At 43.3% G+C, this 17,722-nt stretch overlaps 1 protein-coding gene across 1 annotated transcript in view; it reads right to left on the bottom strand.

Moving 5' to 3' along the window:
* LOC124795878 overlaps nucleotides 1-17,722 on the bottom strand; it is a 363,347-nt gene that overhangs the window by 341,039 nt on the left and 4,586 nt on the right. Inside the window, 1 exon segment of the mRNA XM_047259992.1 lies at nucleotides 4,607-4,642. Within this exon segment, the coding sequence (XP_047115948.1) occupies nucleotides 4,607-4,622 (16 nt within the window). The 5' untranslated portion in view covers nucleotides 4,623-4,642.

Raw genomic sequence — 17,722 nt, 5'->3', positions numbered from 1 at the left:
GATTGGGTGTGGTGGTGGAATGATGGCTGTGTAGTGCTGGAATGGGAGCAGGGAAGGGGCTCGATAGGTGAGGACAGCGACTAACGAAGGTTGAGGCCAGGAGGGTCTCAAGAATGTAGGATGTATTGCAGGGAAAGTTTTTTGTTTATTTATTTCTCTCCTTTTCCACTACCTCCACCCCTCCCCTCCCCACCCTTCCCCTGCCCGCCGCCCAATCTGCAGCACTTCACTGTCCACCATCCCCACCATACTATCACTCCCCCTTCCCACCCCAACCTCCTCCTTTCCCCCACCCAGTCACCACTAGCATAATGCACTGGTGCTGCTGCTCGCAGTGTGGTTTCAGTTGCCTGAGATTGCAGTCGTGTGTGTGAGTTGTGTTTGCGTAGGCATGCGTATGTGTGTTATTATTGTTTACAAAGGCCAATGGCTGAAAGCTTTTAGTGTGAAAATCTTTTTGTTGTGCCTATCTGCGACTCAGCAGTTCTGCTGTATGGTGAGTAGCAACTTTCCTTCTCATAATGTTGTTACATTCCATCCTGGATTTCCTGTTGTTTGATCTATATGACAATTTTTCTCAACACTGGCTGCTATCAATAGACAAATTCTTTCAAAATTTGGAACAGGCACATAAATCTTGTGGTCTACATCTTCTACTCAACTTAAGCCCTCTGCAACTAAATGAGCTTTAAAAGTTTGCTTCTCGCCATTCATTTTGAAAACCCATCTGTTCTTTACTGGAATTTCACCAGACGGTAGCTCAAACTGTTTTCAAGAACCATGATCCTTCAAGGAGTTAATTTCTTCATTCATCACTGTTACTCATTCCATTGTGTCATCAGTTAATTGCTTCATGGTATGACAATGGTCTAATTGTTCCTTTGTCATATTACATTTATTTGTGCTTCTTCATTATAAGCTTTCCATTTGGAATGATGTGTTACTGGATGACATTGCTTAAACCAACTTTTTCTTTTGTTATAGTCTTTCTTAGCCTGTAATGACATTGTGGAGTTTCAGCATGGTTCACAAGTTCCTGATTACCTTCAACAAATAAAGGCATTACAGCCACATTTTCCTCCTGATCTGACAAACCATAAAATTTCTGTTCAGAATTCAAATCTTCTCTATCATTTCATAATTCATTTTCAATACTTGGAAATGGCAACACTCCTTCACTGCACAGTTCAATTACCTCTTTACATTCGTTAATTTCAGTTGATTATTTGCCATTTGAAAATTCTTTGAATACACAGTCCTTAGACTCTACTGCCTGTTTTGTTTCTGACATACAGAGCCTGTATCCACAACCACATATAGAATATCCAATACGAATGTCTTTTTCTGCTCTTGTGGGCATGATTTGAAATATCATGTTTATGTTTGAACATGTGAACTAAAACTCAGTATATTATCACACGTAAATGCCACACACTAGGATTTCTACCACTCAACACTCCATAAAGATTTTGTGTTATTATTGTTGTTGTTATTTATAATAAGATTTCTTACACATGCCACGGTGCACATCATGTCACCATAAGACGCTTCAGTAAATTGCATCCTAGCAACTGCAACTTTCCCACATCCATTAACATCAACATATTACTTTGTTGCAGTGTATGTGTTATAGTTACTTCATGCCAAAGTCCTACAGATTCACAAAACTGCAACCAATTGCATGAACAGAATTCTAGGCCACTGTTAGTGAGAACACTCTAACTGTTTACCTTTTTCTGTTCAAATCTTCCATTTCTTGAATTCTTCAAATAATTCAACCTTATGCTTTTAAGAAGTGTATAAGTATGTATCACTTGCATCATCCACAAACCTCAATAAATATCTATTGCCTCCCAAATTTGGAATGTCGACAGGACCCATTGGATCACTATGAACAAGGTCTAAAGTGGTTGTTCATTTCTTCAAATTTTGTGATACAGTTTTCATAAACGGTCTTCATATTGATTTACCTGGCAAACAGTCACCACACAGGTTTAGTTCACATTTTTCACAGTCTAGTCTTAGGACTACTTCCTTTTTTACCATGTTGTTGGCTATTCTTACTTATGTGCATCATCTGATGATGCAATAAGTCTGGTGATTTTGTGTTAAATTCTTAATTTCTCAATATATTTATTGATCTGTCATCTGCACTTCATTTCATATTTATGTGATATTAATGGCCTTTTTGTTGAGTTTTAATGAGCAGTCTTCCAGATTCATCTTAGATCTTGCAACCTTCTTTATCAAAATAACCTCTATATTTTCAGTGTCAATCTCAGCACAAACAGTGTACTTTCAGCTACTAATTCTTTAGCCAAACCTTCATTGTTAATTATCTTTGCCCTTACTGTACTTTCTACACAGCTTCTGTTTATATGTCATCAGTTAAAGTTATGATTTTAACTAAAATATTTTTACCAAAAATATTTTTACCAACAACTGGAAAACAATTTTCATTTGGAACTAAGTAATGAGTTACCCTGGGATCCACTATTCAGTTATCAATACTCAATGTAACTGTGCCACAGAAAGCACTCATACTAACAGCACCTCACCTCAATTCTTTTATTCTCTTTTAAATTTCCCCTTTCCAGGGCAATTTCTGGATTATGACAAACTTCTTGACGATTGTGAGAAACAAAAGCACCTTTTCATGTTACTTCTATCATCATTTGTTCCAATCCTTTGTCATGCTGTTCCATAAGTGGCATTTTTCAGTGCCTTTGGTTACCATTATTAGCTGCAGCACACTTAAAATTATTATCTGACAAACTGCACAAAACTGTAACTACCGGATCCCATTTGTCTGGAAGTCCACACAGAATAGTGTAGCGTTTTATTCAGGTGTAATAGCACGAAAAGAGGGAAGTTAATTTTTGTGATGGGTTTCACTTTCCAAGAGTGCTACAACTGATGGTTATTAGAAGTTCCATGGGTGTTTGTAATAGATATTTTATTTCCTTTTGTGAAATACAGACATACACCTCCAAGAAAGAACAGGCCGGTGGATGACTTTTATTATACTTTGTCACCAAAACTTTCTTGTAAACACCTATAGTTGTCATTAAGTAATTTTATTTGAAGTTCCTTTCCTTGTGATATCAGATTTCGTGTCCGGAAATTATAAGATGTCTATGTGGTGAAATATGTTAAAATATACATTCATCACTAAATATCAACATTTTCTCCAGCTGCCTTAAATACATCTGAATACTGCCAGTACAGGAAAAGGAAATCTGTTACTGCCCTTCAGAGTAGTCATCAGCATTGTGTAGAACCTATTGCCAGCCATGTGGAAGGCGTAGTATTCCGTTAACAGAGAACGTTCTGTTCATGGTGCGAAGGCAGTGGTCTACTGCTTGTTGAATCTCTGGAACAGTTCTGAAGCGAATACCACGAAGTGATCCCTCCATCTTCGGAATCAAATCAAAGTCACAAGGACTTAAGCCCGGGGAGTATGGTGGATGGTACAGTACTTCCCAGTCCCATCGACCGAACAGAGCAGCCACAGCCTGGACTGTATACGCCAGTGAATTGTCGTACAAAACGATTGTTGAGTTGCACAGAAAGTGTTGCTGCTTCTTTTGCAAAGCTGGTCACAGGTGATGTTCCAAAAACGAATAGTAATACTGTGCAGTAACAGTCTGGCGTGGAGGAACATAATGCGTTAAAATAACACCATCACAGTCGTACACGAGAGTCACCATAATTTTAGACCACTCCATACGCACTATCAACTGAACAGGCTCTGCTAACAGTATACTAAGCCTTCCACATCGCTTGCAACGGGTTCTACACAACACTGGTGACTACTTTGAAGGACAGTAACAGGTGCAAACATGTAACTCTTTTGTATCGGTTGTGAATAAATAGTTGCCACTTTTTAAGTTCCAACCCTCACACATTTCAGATTGATAAATCCACATCTTCAGGATTGTTTGAGCTTTGGAGTGGGGCATGAGCAATCCATACAGATAACCTCTTTCGATTATAAAAAAGGCAATAGAACAGTAAGCAGTAGAGAGGCTTGTAGAGAAATTTTCATAAAACATACTTAACGTCTACTCTACGTACATCTGCAGACAATCACTTTTGTGAAACTAAATCCAAACTATAATGTATATAACTAAAACACAAGAAGAAGAGAAACTTTCACAAAATTACTAGCAAAAAAAAGTATTTTTACTACCTCATTTTAAGATAGCTCATTTACATATATCAAAGAATAAATTGAAGTGCTTATTAATAGAAAAATGTTTTTTATCCAGTATTAATAGAAAAATGCTTTTATTCAACAGAAGATTTCAAATTGTGATGCCTCCTTCTAAAACACTGTATACAGCAATAAGCTTGTTTTTGCAAAACAAAATCGATAATTTTCTGATCTTCCGTATGAGAATTCTTTCAAAAACAGAAGTTAAATTAAAATTTAATTTGATTTAAAAGCATAAATATCTTCATTAAAATATAATTAGCATCATGAAGAAGGCACTAATTTTAGTATATGGATTACATTCATAATACATGAAAACAGCCACATTTAACATGTTGGCCATATTCTAAGGATTATTTATTTGTCAAAAAGAATATGGGCTCCACATACCTGCGGGGGCAGCCATTGTTTATGCTCGACGTCAACCTGTGAACAAAGGATCAACTCAATGTATAACAACGAAAGTAACCACTGAAATTTGATACCCTAAACATTAACATCGTAATGTGTTAGCCTTGAAGAGTAATTGAAAACCGGTTAAGCCCTTACATTCAGCTTTTCACAATACTGCATATTTTCTATAGATCTTATGTTTTACATGAACTTAAGTCACACCATCTTAGACATTACGAACTGTTTTAACTCCACTACCAAAAGCTCTGTTAGTATTTAAGATAAGCTCACACTTTTCTCATTCACATATGTTAACTGTCTATGTTGTTTAACAAAACTACTACATATAAAAGTTTGTAACCTCATTTTAACTTCCTGTATTTTTACTACCAAATGTTGAAATTGCATTACAATATTTCAACAGAAAAAAATCTCTACAGCTCATTTGTAAATAAGCTGCATCTACTTGATATACCAATGTACAGTACAGGTTGGTTGATTGTAAAGGAAAAGGTCCATAGGAACTGAACAGAAAAACTGAGGAATGGCTTCTTCGTACACTGTTCCCTTTTCATTGGCCTCATTCCCACCTCAGTCTCGTTCTTCATTCCAGCTCTGCTGCTCTTCTTTGCTGCCTCAATCTCAGTGGTGATTTGTTCCTGACTCTAGCTCGACCATTCTGATAGAGGTAGTTGCTCCTTTTGTTCATTGTGTTCATCTGTTCTTGTTCCATCCTTGCTGTTTTCGAAATCTCTACTTCCTGTGCTTTCTGTATACTGTTCAGCACCCCAAACTGGGAATTCGTAAATTTTTTTGCCGCTTTCAACACTACCGCCGCTATAAAATCCACCATTTCTAGTTCACAAGCAGTTCCTTTCACCTTTAAAACAACCATTTCGGCTAGTTCTAATAACTTTTGCTTTATTTCCATTTCCGTTTTTCCCACATCACTGATAATTTTTAGCCGCTTCCCACAGGTTTTAACGTCATTATTTCTTCGTCAGACGATTGTTAGCCTCATTTTCATAATCTGCCACCACAAAACCACTCCTTTTAATATATTACACGCAGTTTTTTCGAAATTTTCCCGAATTTCTCCGTCCTCTAATGTGTTTTGGCGGCAACACAACCACCTAACCTTTGTGCACATCGTTGTCTACCAACCCAAGTCCAACATAGCCCAGCTGTAACCAACATCTTTTCGCCTTTTTTCACACCAGATCTACAGTTACTTTCCAGTCCACCTTTATCCCTCCCCATATATTTTTATTTTCATTTCCTCATGTTACACTTTCCACCTTCTAATACCATGTCACCCTCACAACACCCCCACAATGACCCCATTAAGTTTTATTTACATTCCCTCCGCAAACATGCCTTCGCCCTAGCCAGATTACGCTCCCATATTTTATTTTCTCAGGCTTGTCTGACATTTGGTATTACCCCCAAAGGCCTCACACTTAAAGTTTCCATCTCTGGCTGCAACCCTTCTTTCCATCAGTCCCTATACCAGTTCCAAACTGAACAATCCATTCCCTCACCCACCTAGTCCTTAACCTACACATCAACTCAGCCAATGAACACAACCGTCAACTCCTATCCTTAATAAAAATCCTTAATCTTTCCTCTCCCACATCCACACCGGCTGTTCAGAGCATCCTCCTACAGGCCAACCGTAAATTAGAATAGCATGCCACCCTCCACCTCAAAAAACTATCCAATCTCCTGGTTTCCCACCTCTGGAAAGGCAACTCACTCACCCTACACAACCTTTCCAGCAAACCTCAACCTCCTCTCATTGCACACAAACCCAGTCTCTCCCATCTACTCAATCTCCCACTTCCAGCTCTACTCCCTCCAAAACCTCAAAATTCCAATCAACACAATCTGGAACCACAACACCCTAATTCAGTAGTTAACCTTTCCTCCAAACCTCTCTCCCAATCCGAAACCTCTGTCCTATCCAAAGGCCTCACCTTCAGCCCCACTCCCAGATTCAACCAAACAGCCCTCGTCAAAGATTTACTGTCCTACACTCGTACTCTCTGCTGGAAATATCACTTTGCCACAAAGAAAAATGATCCTAATCCTACCCCTAATGATCCAACTCCCCAAGACACCATCCAAATTGAACCCTGCCTGGAACAGTTCCGTCCTCCGTCGCAGCGGGACCCACCTCTTCTTCCTCAAAATCACCCTCTCCAAACCTTCCAGGAATTTCTGACTTCCAGCCTTGCATCTCAATCCTTCTTAAAAAACCCTAATCCTACTCCCAACATCACCACTGCTGAAGCCCAGGCTATCCGTGATCTGAAGGCTGACCGATCCATCGTCATTCTTCCGGCGGACAAGGGTTCCACGACCGTGGTACTTGATCGTCGGGAGTATGTGGCTGAGGGACTGCGTCAGCTTTCAGACAACACCACATACAAAGTTTGCCAAGGTAACCCCATTCCCGATGTCCAGGCGGAGCTCCAAGGAATCCTCAGAACCTTAGGCCCCCTGCAAAACCTTTCACCTGACTCCATCAACCTCCTGACCCCACCGACACCCAACACCCCTACCTTCTACCTTCTTCCTAAAATCCACAAACCCAATCACCCCGGCCGCCCCATTGTAGCTGGTTACCAAGCCCCCACAGAACGTATCTCTGCCTACGTTGATCAACATCTTCAACCCATTACATGCAGTCTCCCATCCTTCATCAAAGACACCAACCACTTTCTCAAACGCCTGGAATCCTTACCCAATGTGTTACCCCCGTAAACCATCCTTGTAACCATTGATGCCACTTCCTTATACACAAATATTCCGCACGTCCAGGACCTCGCTGCGATGGAGCATTTCCTTTCACGCCGATCACCTGCCACCCTACCCAAAACCTCTTTCCTCATCACCTTAGCCAGCTTCATCCTGACCCACAACTTCTTCACTTTTGAAGGCCAGACATACCAACAATTAAAGGGAACAGCCATGGGTACCAGGATGGCCCCCTCGTACGCCAACCTATTCATGGGTCGCTTACAGGAAGCCTTCTTGGTTACCCAGGCCTGCCAACCCAAAGTTTGGTACAGATTTATCGATGACATCTTCATGATCTGGACTCACAGTGAAGAAGAACTCCAGAATTTCCTCTCCAACCTCAACTCCTTTGGTTCCATCAGATTCACCTGGTCCTACTCCAAATCCCATGCCACTTTCCTTGACGTTGACCTCCACCTGTCCAATGGCCAGCTTCACACGTCCGTCCACATCAAACCCACCAACAAGCAACAGTGCCTCCATTATGACAGCTGCCACCCATTCCACAACAAACGGTCCCTTCCCTACAGCCTATGTCTTCGTGGCAAACGAATCTGCTCCAGTCCGGAATCCCTGAACCATTACACCAACAACCTGACAACAGCTTTCGCATCCCGCAACTACCCTCCCGACCTGTTACAGAAGCAAATAACCAGAGCCACTTTCTCATCACCCCAAACCCAGAATCCCCCACAGAAGAACCACAAAAGTGCCCCACTTGTGACAGGATACTTTCCGGGACTGGACCAGACTCTGAATGTGGCTCTCCAGCAGGGATACGACTTCCTCAAATCCTGCCCTGAAATGAGATCCATCCTTCATGAAATCCTCCCCACTCCACCAAGAGTGTCTTTCCGCCGTCCACCTAACCTTCGTAACCCGTTAGTTCATCCCTATGAAATCCCCAAACCACCTTCCCTACCCTCTGGCTCCTATCCTTGTAACCGCCCCCGGTGTAAAACATGTCCCATGCACCCTCCCACCACCACCTACTCCAGTCCTGTAACCCAGAAGGTGTACACGATCAAAGGCAGAGCCACATGTGAAAGCACCCACGTGATTTACCAACTGACCTGCCTACACTGTGATGCATTCTATGTGGGAATGACCAGCAACAAACTGTCCATTCGCATGAATGGACACAGGCAGACAGTGTTTGTTGGTAATGAGGATCACCCTGTGGCTAAACATGCCTTGGTGCACGGCCAGCACATCTTGGCACAGTGTTACACCGTCAGGGTTATCTGGATACTTCCCACCAACACCAACCTATCCGAACTCCGGAGATGGGAACTTGCTCTTCAATATATCCTCTCTTCCTGTTACCCACCAGGCCTCAATCTCCGCTAATTACAAGTTGCCGCCACTCATACCTCACCTGTCATTCAACATCATCTTTGCCTCTGCACTTCCGCCTCAACTGACATCTCTGCCCAAACTCTTTGTCTTTAAATATGTCTGCTTGTGTCTGTATATGTGTGGATGGATATGTGTGGATGGATATGTGTGGATGGATATGTGTGGATGGATATGTGTGGATGGATATGTGTGGATGGATATGTGTGGATGGATATGTGTGGATGGATATGTGTGGATGGATATGTGTGGATGGATATGTGTGGATGGATATGTGTGTGTGTGTGTGTGTGTGTGTGAGTGTATACCCGTCCTTTTTGCCCCCTAAGGTAAGTCTTTCCGCTCCCGGGATTGGAATGACTCCTTACCCTCTCCCTTAAAACCCACATCCTTTCGTCTTTCCCTCTCCTTCCCTCTTTCCTGATGAGGCAACAGTTTGTTGCGAAAGCTTGAATTTTGTGTGTATGTTTGTGTGTCTGTCGACCTGCCAGCACTTTCATTTGGTAAGTCACATCATCTTTGTTTTTAGATATATTTTTCCTACGTGGAATGTTTCCCTCTATTATAACCATATCATATATATATAAATGATAATATTTAAGTTTGTGAACATATATCTTCTATTTGCTGAAAAATAAAATTTTAAAATGAAATTAAATGAATCAATCAGAATACTCTCCACATAATTTTCATTTTTCTGCTTCTGAAAGACAACAGAATTATTTGAAGAGTTTAAAGGGCAGTCAGACTCCATGAAGTCCATTCTAATCCCCCTTGTTCACTCAAGTTACCCACATTTTAGTCTGAATTTCTGTTGCCACTTGATATTTATGTATATACAATAATTTTTTAATATATAGTTTCTTATGAAGTAGCTGTTTAAGCTTCTTGGCTATGCCTCAGTCTCTTTCTTTCCTAAAAGCAGAGCTGTAAGCAGTACATTACAAAAACTTTAGCAGTAAACATGCAGCATATAGTGGAGTGGCACAAGTATCTCTACTGTGAACAGGAGATATTTTTTTTAATTAGGGTCTCAGTTCATATGACGTTGCAGTTAATCACACAAACAATTGTCCACTCTTATTTGTATCCAAAATTCACCAGGGGGGAGGGGAGATAACAGTTTAATGTCTCCTAGATAACAAGGTAGTTAGTGATGGAGGACAAGCTCAAATTAGGGAGGAATGGGGAAGGAAATCAGCTGTGTCTTTCTCAAAGCAATCATGCCAGCATCTGCCGTAAGCAACCTAAAGAAATCACAGAAAACCTAAATCATTCATTTTCATTATGTGGAAAAAATATAATAAACATGTAGCATTACATGCATTTTCTAAGTCCAAGAACACGATAATCAGCCTATAGCAGCCTACGCAGGCATCTTTGACTCCAACAAGCAGCAGGACTGAAATTCTCAAAAACCCTCATTTGTGGAGTTAATAAAGGATGGTGGTTTCTTCAAATTGTCTATTTCATTTTCATGTCTCTTGGACATCAAATACCAACAAATTGGTATACTAAACATTATTACCAACAATTTCCTTAAATTAGCTGTCCAACAAATTGGTCTGCAATTATCACATTTCATCAGTTTCAATATGAGTACTGTAATGCTCTCAGCCAGTCAAAAGGTAATTCCTCTTCTTGCCATACTGAATTAAAAATCTGTATGATATCATTTTTACTGTTATTGCTGAAATAGTGTAGCAACTAAATAAACATTTTTTTTCAGATCTTGGGGGATGCATACCGGCAGAAATCTAAACAATGTTGAGTTTCCATTCATTTTAAGGGAAATTTAATTTTCCACTTATTGGGGGCAGACTGATAAAGTGTTGCATTCTAGCAAGCACAAGTGGTTTTTAAAAGTAGAATGCTACTGCATTTCTGCATAAAATTCAACAATATCCACTGAGTGATGCTAATGTCTCCATTAACAGATATGTCAGTGATATGTGTGGGTAGATAGTGACAACAAATGGGTCGAATCTTAGCCCATATTGGAGGGCAGGGAGGGGGGAGGCTAGGAGATGATCCTCATAGATGACGCTGTTCCCAACAAGGAGATGATGATCATAGATGATACTGTCCCCAACAACCTTTTTTTCATTTCTAATTAAAAACAATCCCTTCACCAACATTGACAAATTACACATAGAGAAAAGGTGTTTCTGGTGCTGATGCAGTGTTCTATATTAGAGATCAAGGATTGTGAAACCATGGTTAGTCACTGGACTTCCCTGAAGGCTAGTGGTTATAATCCCTGTCTCATTATTATATTTCAATCTTGCACAATTTCCCTAATTAGCTTCAGGTGAAAGCCTGGACGGTTCCTTTGCTAGTACATGGCCAATTTCTTTCCTATCCTTCCCCATTCTGTGCTTCTACTGCCTCTAATAACCTCGATGTCGACAGGATGTTTGACACTAACCCACCTTCCTTTTCTACATTTCTTAATGGTGTCAGCTAGTTTTTTTGACCACTGTGGTCTGAGCTTCCATTGAGGAGGGCCACAAGAAAATGGCAGTGTTACATCTGTAGTGCAAACAATCACAGCACTTGCATCTTTGGAGGGATAGTCATGGCAGTTAGATTGTCTAAGAGACCAACTTTGTAAAAATTGGTCAGGTCTTCAGTTTGTAACATACAATATAATTGGGAAGTGATCACTAGCACAAAAAAAGGCTGGATGGTTGGTATGGAGTATAAAGGGACCAAACTACAGGGTCATCAGTCCCTTTTTCCTGGTGCAATCAAGACTCAAGGTACAAAAACACCCAACACCACAACAAAAAAGAAAATGAATGGAATGAACACAAAACAAGGAAAACATACACCACAAGAAAAAGCAGAAGAAGGTATCAAAAATCATAGAGCATATGGTCTGGGCTGGCTGATCACACTAATAAACGGGCCCATCCTTAAATGGTACGATAAATGACCCCCCCCCCTCTCCCCGTAAAACTAAATCTGCTGTTGAGGTACTGTCACCAAACACTGATGGTAGGGCGCTGGGAAGGTTAAAGGTCCGCCGCAGAGGAGTGGCTAAAAGTGGGCAGTCCAGATGTGGACGACAGTCATATGTGAGCCACAGTGATACCGAGGTGGGTCCTTGTGACGGAGGAGTTATCCAAGTGTTAACCACGTATGGCCAGCAGAGAACCACAGAGTCCTTGCGACAGGCCTGCATGGAGGTCATCCACACATTCATAGTCTCCTTAAGGGTACACAGTTTGTTGTGTATACTGAGATTATGCCATTCCGTCTCCCAAAGCTGAAAAACCTTGCGCAGTAATAATGGTGGCAGGTCAGTTACAACGAAGCTGATCTCCAGAAGCGGCTTCCGTGTAGCCTGTTTGGCCAGCCTGTCAGTAAGTTGATTTCCTGAGATTCTGACATGGCCTGGGGCCCACACAAATACCAAGGAACGATTGGACCATTCCAGAGCATAGATGGACTCCTGGATGATCGCTACCAAAGGATAGCGGGATAGCACTGGTTGATAGCTTGTAGGCTGCTCAAGGAGTCAGTACAGAGAAGAAACTGATTCGCCAGAGCATGAGCGGATGTGCTCAAGAGCACAAGAAATGGATGCCAGCTCTGCAGTGAAAACACTGCAGCCATCTAGCAAGGAGTGCTGTTCAATATGTCCTCCACAAACATATATGAAGCCAACGTGATCTTCAGCAATCGAACTATCAGTACAAACCACTTTATGGTCCCAGTACATGTCAAGAATCAAGAGGAACTGACAGCAGGGAGCTGCGGGGTTAACTGAGTCTTTAGGACCATACGAAAGGTCCAGGTGAAGCTTCGGCCTAGGTGTACACTATGGAGGTATATGTGAATGTACCTCGAGTATAGGTGGTAAGTGCAAGGACTCCAGAAAAAGAGAGATCGGACGCGAACTGCAATCTTAGGCCCTGACCTGGGCCTCTAATGCAGGAGATGAAACGCCGCAGATAGGAAAAGGAGACGGTAATTCAGATGCTTAGGAGAACTATGAATGTGTGCAACATAACTGGTGAGCTGTAGTGCACGCCTAACCTCCAATGGAGACTCCGGCCTCCACCAGGACACTGGCACCAGACTCATCCTAAAAGCTCCTGTTGCCAGTCAAATGCCACAGTGGTGCACTGGGTCGAGTAAACACAATGCTGAGGGTGCCACCGAACCATAAACCAAACTCCCGCAGTCAAGGTGGGGTTGAACAAGGGCTCTGTACAGCTGCAGCAATGTAGAGCAATCTGCACCCCAGTTGGTGTTGCTCAGGCAGCGGAGGGCACTGAGGTGCTGCCACAAAGACGAGGAAGTCACATCAATGGGATGTCAAACACCATTCCTAAGAATCAATATGCCTCCACTACAATGATTGGATCATCATTAAGGTAAAGTTCTGGTTCCAGATGAACGGTATGACACCGACGGAAGTGCAAAACACATGACTTTGCGGTTGAAAACTGGAAGTCGTGGGCTACAGCCCATGACTGCACCTTGTGGATGGCTCCCTGTAGGTGCCGCTCGGCAAAACATCAGTACTGGAGGAGCGGTATGAAATGCCGAAGTCGTCTGCGTACAGAGAAGGTGAGACCAACGCCCTGACAGCTGCTGCTAGACTGTTAACGGCCCCTAAAAAGAGATACACTCAATACACAGCCCTCCGGGACCACCATTCTCCTGGATATGGAAGGAACTATGGCAGGCACCAACTTGGAATGGAAAGTATGGAGTGACAGGAAGTTTTAGATAAAAATCGAGAGCGGGTTCCAGAGACCCCACTCATCTAATGCGGCAAGGATTTGATGTCGCCAGGTCATGTCGTAAAATTTTCGTAAATCAAAAAAGACATCTGGAAAAGGCTGTACAGATGGCAGACATGAGGGGAAACTAGATTATCAATGGTAGAGCAACCCTGGCAGAAAATGCCCCGGCATGAAGCTAGTAGGCCAAGTGAGTCCAAGACCCAATACAACAGCCGACTTACCATACATTCTAAGAGCTTACAAAGATCATTGGTGAGGCTGTTGGGCTGATAGCTATCCACATCAAATGGGTTTTTACCACGTTTGGGCACTGGAATGATGGTGCTCTCCCATCAGCGCGATGGAAAGAAGCCATCGCACCAGATCCAGTTGAAGATCATGATGAGATATCGCTTGTAGTCAGACGAGAGATGTTTGATCATCTGACTGTGGATCCGATCTGGCCCAGAAGCTGTGCCAGGACAATGTGCAAGGCTGCTGAGGAGCTACCACTCTGTATGCTTTCCTTTCCATCCGCCGTTTGAGAGTGCAAAATACTGGGGGATAATTCTCTGATGCGGAGGCTCGAGCACAGAGCTCAGTAAAGTCATCGGCAACTACATTTGCATCACTAGATAACACACCATTGATGTTAACGCCATTAACACCTGTCGGGGTCTGGTACCAACAAACACATCGATCTTCGTCCAGACTTTGGAAGGTGAAGTATGGCACTCAATGGTCGAGACGTACCTCTCCCAACACGCCTGTTTCTGTCTTTTTACAAGCTGGTGAACGCGGGCACAGAGCCATTTAAAAGCTATTAGGTGCTCTAGGGAAGGGTGCCGCTTGTGTCACAGCAGAGCTATCTTTAATGGCCTCAGCAATTTCTGGTGACCAGCAAGGTACTGTGTTTTCTGCCACAGAAACAATCATTCTAGTGAGCTGCTGAACTACCAAATTGCTGGTACCATGTGGGGGAGATTCAACGGTGACAGCAGAGGTGAAAGCTTCCCATGCTGCCTTGTTTAAAGCCCATCTTGGCAGACGTCAAGGGGAATGGTGCTGGGGGAGTGACAGGAAGATGGGACAGTGGTCACTACCACACAAGTCATCGTGGGCTCTCCAGTGGACAGATTCGAGAAGTCCTGGGCTGCAGAGGGATAAATCAATGGTCGAGTAAGTGCCATAAGCCACACTGAAATGTGTGGGGGCCCCAGTATTTAAGAGGCAGAGGTCGAGTTGAGACAGGAAAGTTTCTATACCTTGGCAAATAAGCACAGTGCCACCCCACAAGGGGTTATGAGTGTTAAAATCCCCCAAAACTAGGAAGAATTGATGAATGAGGGCAGTCAATGTGTTCAGGGGTACTGCACCATCTGGAGGAAGATATATGTTGCAGACAGTTATTTCTGCAGCGTCCTTATCCTGACAGGCATAGCATCAAGAGGGCTTTGAAGGGGAACAGGTTTACTGCATACTGAGTTCAGGACACAAACTCCACCTGACACTATTATATTCAATTATATTCGCAATGGTTCTTGTAATAACCCCTATAGCCGTGAAGGGCAGGGGTCCGCACTGCCAGGAACAAGGTTTCCTGGAGGGCAATGCAGAAAGCAGGTGTAAAGCTTAAAAGTTGCCATAGCTCAGCCAGGTGGTGAAAAAAAAAAACCCGCAGCAATTCCACTGGCGGATGACGTTACCATGAGGCTGGGAAGGCATGAAGCATGCAAGGAGGCAGGTTACACCTCTGGGTCACCTGCTCCCAATGACTGAGTATTTGTATCCATTCCTATTGTGGATGAGGCATCAGTGAGATCCAGGTCCTCAAGGGACACTGAGCTTGCCACCTCATCCACAGGTGCAGAATTGGTAGGGAGTGGTGGTGTTAGGGCCATTGGAGGGTCCTTTTTCTTAGCAAACTTCATTGTTTGCTTGCCCTCTCGCTTCTCTTTAGGAGCTTGATGGGAGGACTTCCCTGAAGTAGGTTCAGGCACGGAGAAAGACCGTGAAGTTCTTTGTCCAGCAGTGTCCACTGTGTCATTAGTGGAAACCTTGGGAGAGAGGGTCCCAAGGGAAAACTTCTGCCCAAGAGGAGCTGGAAAAAGGTTGTTGCTTCTCTGGCTGGGGGGAGGGGACCAATGTCCCCCTGCATTGGGGCAGGGGGGGGGGGGGGCCTTGCTCCCGAAGTAGGTACTTTGGGAGCAATGGAAGGAGATTTTCCCCCTATCACCAAGGGGGCAGATGTATTCTGGAGGCCCGGAGGGCCCACTGTTCATGGCACAGTGTGTGGTATGACTGGTACTTGTGATGTGTGATGGCAATGGTAATGTAGCTGCAGTGTATGTGGATGTCTACCGAATGGGGTGAAATTGTTCAAATTAACATTTGGCCTCTTGGTAAGTCAACCAGTCCAGGATCTTGTACTCCATGATTTTCTGCTCCTTTTGGATTACTGTGCAGTCTGGCGAGGAGGGGGAGTGCTGCTCTACACAGCTGATACAAGTGGGAGGAGGCACACAGGGAGTGTCTGGATGCAGTGGATGTCCACAGTCTTGACATGTTGCGTTGGGAGTGCAGTGGGAAGAAATGTGCCCAAATTTCCAGCACTTAAAGCACTGCATAGGGGGAGGGGCGTATGGTTTAACGCCACAGTGGTAAACCATCACCCTGACCTTTTCAGGCAATGAATCACCCTCACAGGCCAAGATGAAGGCACCGGTAGCAACCCCCAGTTGTCTTTGGGTCCCCTGTAAACGTGCTGGATGAAATGAACACCCCATCATTCTAGATAGTTGCGGAGCTCATCGCCAGACTGCAAGAGGAGGTCGTGATGAAAAATAATCCCCTGGACCATGTTGAGGTTTTTATGGGGAGTGACAGAAACAGGGATATCACCCAGCCAGTCACAACTGAGTAACACCTGGGATTGGGCTGGGGATGCTGTCTAAATCAAGACTGGACCGCTTCTCATCTAGGACAGTGCTGTCACTTCTCCAAATTTAACCTCAAGATGTTCAACAAAAAATTGAGGCTTAATAGGTAGAAACAAGTCCCTGTCCATTCTGCTACAGACTAAATACCGAGGCAAATATGACTCTTCTTTCTGTAGCCCTACGTTCCTCCCACGGTGTAGTGCGGCAGGGAAATGATTTAGGGTCGTATCTGCCAGCATTGTACTCAATCTTGTCCTTCTTAGAGGATGAAGAATGTAATAACATTGGTTTCAACAGCAGTGGCATCCAGTCTGCACATAATATTCTGCAGTGCAATATTTATCTATAAGGTCACTGGGCAGTTGTTAACAATGAGGAACTAACTTCAATGATCATAAATGATAACAATATTATTGATTCTGTATGAAACAAGATGCCATGGCCAAGTAATCAGTTTTGTGAGCTGCAACTTATTGTCTATCACTTCTAGCCACTCTTCTTCCCACTATTGCATGACCCTATACCTCAACAGTGAGGCTGAGTCGTACAGTATGCGACAGTGGCCCAATGTTGGGCTGCTTGAGAATGCAGGCATACTTGTCGCCAAGGTTTCCGTCAATCACATCTGACCATCCCAAGGGAGGATCGCCATTATGTTCACCAAGCACACCATAACCCCTTCACATCTGCTCCTGCCATCCATGAACAAGGTATGGACACACTGCAACAGTGTGTCATGCCACACCAATGGTAGGAGACTAGCAGCAGCTGAACTAGGGAATTGCCACCCCATGCGTAGCTGCTGCTAAAAGGACACAAACAGCTATGTTTGGAGTTGTGCAGTGATCGGTAAGTACAGTCTGCTCATGAATGGTATTGCATTGTGTTGTGCTCAATGCTGAATCACAGTTCTGCACTACCCCAGATGACGACCGTTGGTAAACATGGCGAAACATCATAGACACCTTGTATCCTCATGTATTACCTCCTGTGTGAAAGTATTATGGAGACACTTTTCAACAGGACAATGTTTATCCACAACACAAGTCTCTATGAATGTCTGTGTGATGTTGACGCACTTCTGTGGCCAGCAAGATCCCTAGATCTGTTACCCATACAATGTGTGTGGGACAGCTCAGATCCTAACTGCATCCAAGTGTGGGTGTGGTTGTGGCTGTTCTGGTATCGAGAGTTGCTGTTGAGCTATATAGGATTGTTTAGTGGCATTTGGGGAGTTTTGTGTTGTCAGTTTTTTTCGTTGTTTTGTGTGGTTTGGT

The sequence above is a fragment of the Schistocerca piceifrons genome, chromosome 1, assembly GCF_021461385.2.
Source record: "Schistocerca piceifrons isolate TAMUIC-IGC-003096 chromosome 1, iqSchPice1.1, whole genome shotgun sequence".
In the NCBI taxonomy this organism is placed as follows: Eukaryota; Metazoa; Arthropoda; class Insecta; order Orthoptera; family Acrididae; genus Schistocerca; species Schistocerca piceifrons.
This window is presented reverse-complemented; position numbering and strand designations above follow the sequence as displayed.